This window comes from Oryzias melastigma, unplaced genomic scaffold (assembly GCF_002922805.2).
Source record: "Oryzias melastigma strain HK-1 unplaced genomic scaffold, ASM292280v2 sc00368, whole genome shotgun sequence".
Classification (NCBI taxonomy): Eukaryota; Metazoa; Chordata; class Actinopteri; order Beloniformes; family Adrianichthyidae; genus Oryzias; species Oryzias melastigma.
Genome location: NW_023416966.1, coordinates 25,295 through 31,294, shown reverse-complemented (window position 1 = coordinate 31,294; position 6,000 = coordinate 25,295). Strand labels below are relative to the sequence as shown.

General features: G+C 41.2%; 1 protein-coding gene across 1 annotated transcript in view; it reads right to left on the bottom strand.

The window, feature by feature from the left end:
* The window catches only part of LOC112139781 (extracellular matrix protein FRAS1), a gene marked incomplete at both ends in the record, with an annotated part of 70,565 nt that overhangs the window by 41,914 nt on the left and 22,651 nt on the right, over nt 1-6,000 (bottom strand). Inside the window, 1 exon segment of the mRNA XM_024262611.1 lies at nt 3,114-3,257. Coding sequence (XP_024118379.1) covers nt 3,114-3,257 — 144 coding nt within the window.

Here is a 6,000-nt window from a genome sequence, read left to right as displayed (position 1 = left end):
GGGTCAAACCCATTCTGTGTGTCCGGGCCTCGTGATGAGCAGAAGGGACAGAAGAGCCTCTGAAAGGCCAGCGGCTGTTTTGGTGCATTATTATTTGCAAAAAGAACTCAGTTGTGTGCAGCTCAGTCTGGGTGTCTTGGGGGGGGGTTCCTTCTTACCTCTTAAGAATAGAAACTATGCATATTTATGGAGATGTCTTTACTGTTTACTTCATCAGGTCCTCGTTAGTCCAAGAGGGAACAGCTAATCATTGTGTTTTTTCCTCTGTTTGTTCTGTGTCAGCTCTGCTCACTGCCGACTTTTCATTTTGGGACCAAAGTGGCAAAAAGCCCCAGAGAGATGCTAAACCTTCATCTCCATTCCACCACCAACAGTCAACCTGTACCTGCTGTAAGTTTCTGCAATGCCAAACCTAACAGATCAACCTGAATCCTGGTGGGACTGCAGAGAAACATCTACAAGAAGAGCAGAAAAACCTCAGCTTTTCCCTTCTTGAACAGTGTTAGCGCTTTACCCTGTCTCCCCCCCCTGCATTATGTTTGTATTGTAAAGAACTGCGGTTGCAATGGATGCAAAGTTAAGCGCTGTGCGCACCAGGTGATGACATAAGCATATAGTGAGTTTGCGCTGAGTCCTGTTTGATACTCAAAGGTTGAAAGGCAGAGAGTGCAGACGTTTTGGGCTGTAATGAAAGTTGTGTGCAGGAGGAAATAAAGAGGCCGCCAGCCCTGTTCAAGAACAACGGTGTCCCTTTTATTCCGTTACCACTCGCGGGCCAGCCGGGTCCAGACTGGCAACAACAACGCTGTCCGACCACGGTCCGAAGCCAGAAGTTGAACGGTAACAACACATTTTTGGCATCTCCAGTAAAAACAAGACACGATCAGGCTTTGAGCAGCCCCCATTGACCGTTTAATAAGAACTTTGAGAATATTCATGTCAGTGGTAGCATCTAACATTCAAACAATTGTCTCCACAGTTTGCATTTTAGAGCTGATGTCCATTTGTCCTGCAGTCTGAGGCAAAAATCCAACTGCTTCCCTGAGAAGGCAGTTTTATTTATAAATATTTATCGCCCTCCCGGCCCGTATTCAGAATTTTTATCTGAGTTTTCTGAATTTTTATCAAATATTATTTTATTCTTCTGACAAAATCATAATTACAGGGGATTTTCATATTCATATTGATGATTCCAGTGACTGTCTTGGAAACGCATTTGCGGCTTTATTAGAAAATGTTAGTTTCACACAAAATGTAAATCAACCTACTCACTGTCATAAGCACACCCTGGACCTTGTTTTAACTCATATGCTCTCTCAGATCAGATAGTCTCCCTGGATGGTGTAAATGTTGCCTCCAATTCTTCAGTCAGAAACTTAGGGGTTTTATTTGACCAGGATTTATCATTTAAGGCTCACATATCTCAAGCTTGTAAAACTGCATTTTTTCACCTACGTAATATAGCTAGGATCAGGAATATGTTATCTAAAAGTGACGCTGAAAAACTCATCCATGCATTTGTTACGTCTAGACTGGATTACTGTAACTCTTTACTAATAGCATGCCCTAAAAGTTCTTTAAAAAGTTTTCAGCTTGTCCAGAATGCAGCAGCAAGATTGTTAGCAGGAACTAGTAGAAGAGAACACATCACTCCTGTGTTAGCTTCTCTCCACTGGCTACCAGTTGAATCCAGGATCAAGTTCAAAATCCTCCTGTTAACCTATAAGGCTCTGAATGGTGTGGCCCCATCCTATATTAGAGATCTCATAGTTCCTTACCAACCAGTCAGAACACTTCGTTCACAAAATGCTGGACTGCTTGTAGTTCCTAGAATTTCTAAAAGTACAGTTGGAGGTAGAACCTTCAGCCATCAAGCCCCTGTTCTATGGAATAAGCTCCCAGCTCATGTCAGAGAGGCCAGCACAGTTTCTACCTTCAAAACTAGCCTTAAAACATTCCTCTTTGGACAGGCGTTCTGCCAGGCTAGCTAGTAATCAGAGAATATTCCCTCTCATGTGGTCCTTGTGAGGTTAGATTAATAAACTAATATTTATGCGTTTAAATATAAATTTAGATTTTCTATCATGGTTATTATTCAGATCAGCTCTGGGTTTCTGTTCTCTATTCTCATCTACTTCTCCTCTCTTCTATTCTTTATTATTTATTGTATTTAGTTCTCCATGCTTTTGTTGGTGCAGTTCCATTCACATGTTGTTCTTCTTTCCCACTTTCCTCTGGGGAGCGGGAGAGATTTCAGATCCCCGGTGGATCGCCCACGCTCCCACTCTTGGCCGTGGACCACGCCCCCGACACCATCCTGCATCTCTGAGTGAGAGTGATTCCTGCTGGGTCATCTCCCTCCTGGTCGTGGACTGCACTTCTGCTTCATCTTAACTGTAGACTTAATCATCATTCGTCCCTCAGCTCCATCTGAATGAACTCTTTTAGATACGTAGTTGTAGAAGCTAATCTTTCTTTAACTGTTCTGGTATCGCCTGTCCGTCCTGGGATAGGATCTCTCCCTCATGTGGGAATCCCTAAGGTTTCTTCTTTTTTTCCTGACTCAGGTTTTTTTAGGAGTTTTTCCTTACCAGGAGGGAGGGTCTAAGGGCAGGGATAACCAGTTTTATTTAGTCTTAGTTTTTAACTATTTTTCATATTTTGAAGCCCAATGAGGCAAATTCCTTTGTGATTTTGGGCTACATAAATAAAATTGAATTGAATTGAAAACAGAGCCGCTTCACCAACAATGCAGCTGCTCTTAGTTCACAGTATCTGCTGTTCTTTTACCTCATCCTGTATTGCCTGTGATGGAGATGGCCCACTGAGATTTGGGGAAAACGAGCCATTACAAGCTCCTGGAAGCTGGGTCAATTTAAACAACCACAGTGTCTCTACCGTGAACAGACTTTCAGATACCACTGCATTATGGGATGTCTAAACTTAACTCTACTGTAGTGAACAGATGCATCTCTGCTGGATTCATAAACGGCTAAGATTTACATGTTACCCATTAACTGGTGGGGGTGTCACATAAACTGCCCAAACTTTCCCAGATGAACTTTTGTTTTTGAATATTGTAGCTCTGGATAAAAAGTGCGCATCAGTTTTACCGTAGCAAACACCGTATTGACTGTAGAACCCGGCGCCGCAGTCTGGGACGCACTGGCCATTCCTCAACAGAGCAGCCGGGTCCGAACATGAGGCGCAGTCGTGCAGACCTGGGCCGCCGCACTCAGCACAGGACTCATGGCAGCCTGGAGGACACAAACACACAAACACAACCATGTGACTCCTACAGTAACAAACTATAACCTTCAGGTTTTTCTTTTCTAAGGGAATTCTAATGTAAGGTGAGGTAGACGTGGTTTTAATGAAGATAAATGCCAACAGAGGTTTAGGAATGAAGAAAGCAGTGTCCAGAAAATGAAGATACTAAAAAACCAACTGGAATCTTCACGAGTTGATTTTAGCTCTACATACATTTCTAAACTGCTTACTATGATTTGAAAGTCAGAGCTGTGCCGCCTTTTGACACCAGAGTGGAAGAATCTTCTCGCTCTTCCACAAAGTCCTGCTTTCAGTTATGCAGTTCTTCCTGTACCACAGCGAGATACAGGCTGTAGAAGACGGCTAGTGTACGCCTGTGTGCACAAACACCTCCACTTTTCTCTGTCTTCCATTTCCTTCTAAAAATGAGACAAAAGCCAAAATCTCAACTAGGATATTAGCCCTTCTCACAGGTTTTTTTTCACACCGAAGGAGAAAAAAGTCCAAACAAAAGCTGAATAAAATGTTTCAATCTTTTTTTCTGTGGGTGTAAGAATGTATCTTTTTGAACAGGATGGAGTTCATGCTATTGACAGCAGGTAATTCTGAAACTGCAGCCCATCCAAACCTCTAATCTCTTCAGAATTAAGAACACCATAGATTTTAATGTTCAAGCAGCTCAGTGTTCAGAAAATGTCAGTGTGACACAAAGTAAAATGTTCTATTTAAATCATTACATGGAGAATAATAGAGTTTTAAAACATGTTTTATTCAGAATACATCCCCAGAGATTACTGGACCACATGCTAAGTTATTTCAAAGTCTAACTTTCAAGTTTTCTTATGCAGATATTTAACTCTGTGAGTCATGCAGAATCTGAAGATCCTGCAACAATCACTCAGCTCTCAGCTCTCCAGGACGTCTGTGCAGAGCCTGAAAATGATGACAAGACGAGCTGCTCTTCCTATCAGCTGCTAAAATGGTTAAAGCCAGTGCAGAAAGGTTTCTCTGTGCGGTTTTTATTTTCATTTATTTCTTGACAGGGATTAAAAAGAATCTCTCCAAATGTGACAGAGTTAACCCTTTAACACCTGAGGCGTCGCCAGTGGCGCTTAAACACAAAATATTTAACATACTGTAGCTTTTCAACTGTTAACACCATAATTCCAGTAGAATTATGGTGTTAACAGTTGAAAAGTTATAGTAAATCAAACAACATAAACACTGGAGCTCTGGTGTTAAAGGGTTAACCAAAAGACTATCTTTCATCTGTTGGCTATGGACAGGTGGCACAATTGTCTCCCTAAAATCTATATACTTTGAAGAACTGAAATACAACAGAAACCAGAGTAGAAGAGGAGTACACATTTTAAAAGGGTGAAAATACAATGCAAATATAAATGAGCAATAGAAAGAATAATAAGGAATAAAATACAAATACTGTGTAAGAACATTAGACATTCATGGTGGATTGACTGACTGTCACTGTCAGATTTTCAAACCCATTTTCTCTTGAAGCTAATTGGAGGCTACCTGAGAAATCCATCAAAAGTGTTCCTTTAACGTTTGAGAGGCAGAATCTGGACGAAGATTTTATTTTAGTGTTGTGAGTCACAATGACCTGACAGACACATGGGGTCAGACCTCTAACTCCACATTCATTTGAGGAAGTTTTCTTTCATGTTTCATGTTGAAGATGCTTTTATTCTGAATTGCAGTAAAATAAATGAAAGAAGACAGAAGAACTAAAGATACAAGTCTGCTGTGATGGACAGACAGACAGGTCTTCCATGTCATCATCCTCGTCATCATCATCATCACTGCTCTCTCTTTGTGCTCCCTCCAGGCTCCTGTCCTCTCAAGTTTCATTTTTATGTTGAGCTTCACTTTGAATTCCTCCATGGTTTTTCCTGGCTTCCCTTAAATGTAATATTCATGCATGTCTCTCTGAAGCTGACTGGAGCATGAATGAGCTCTGTCTAAAGTCATAGGAAAGCTGGCAGGCAGGAACTTCCTGATTATAATTCAGTCCTGTTAAAAGCCTTTTAGCAAAATATATTTGGGCGACCTAACACACACACTTATACCCCCCTCTACTGTTACACCCAACAAGGGGATTACACATCCTTGATCTCACCTCTCTACGGAAAGCAATTTATTTTTCAGGGTGGCCTGAAGTGTGAAGTTATCAGCAAATGTAATCCTGGCAGAGCAGTTTCCTAAAAGCCTCTTCTGCATAAAACAGGACAGATTGAAATGAATCCACATTCACAGCACCCAGCAGATAATCTGCTCTCTGTCCCAGCAGCCCTGGGGAGAACACAATTACTGTGGCTTCCCAAACCTCCATCCACAAACCAGATGAGAGGAGAGATTTAAACTCAGCAGTTTAGACAAATGAGCAGGTAAAGGAAATACACAGATATCAAACTTCATGAAATCTGTGATTAGAACCAGATGGAATGCATTTTTTTGCTGATAAAAGAACGATACATGAACTCAAACAAAGCAAAGCCAGAAAAGAACAAGTATAAATGAATTTCCCCCCAGAGGAGTAATAAAGTATCTTGATTGATTGATTGATAGCAGCCTGCAGGCCTTCTCTGTGAACGCATAGTCAGAATAAAAACCCCAACATGCAAATGACCAACTGAGGATTAACACTGGAGTAAATGCAGGGACATCTAAAAGGATAACATTTCATTTTAATTTTTTTTTTAGGACACTCAC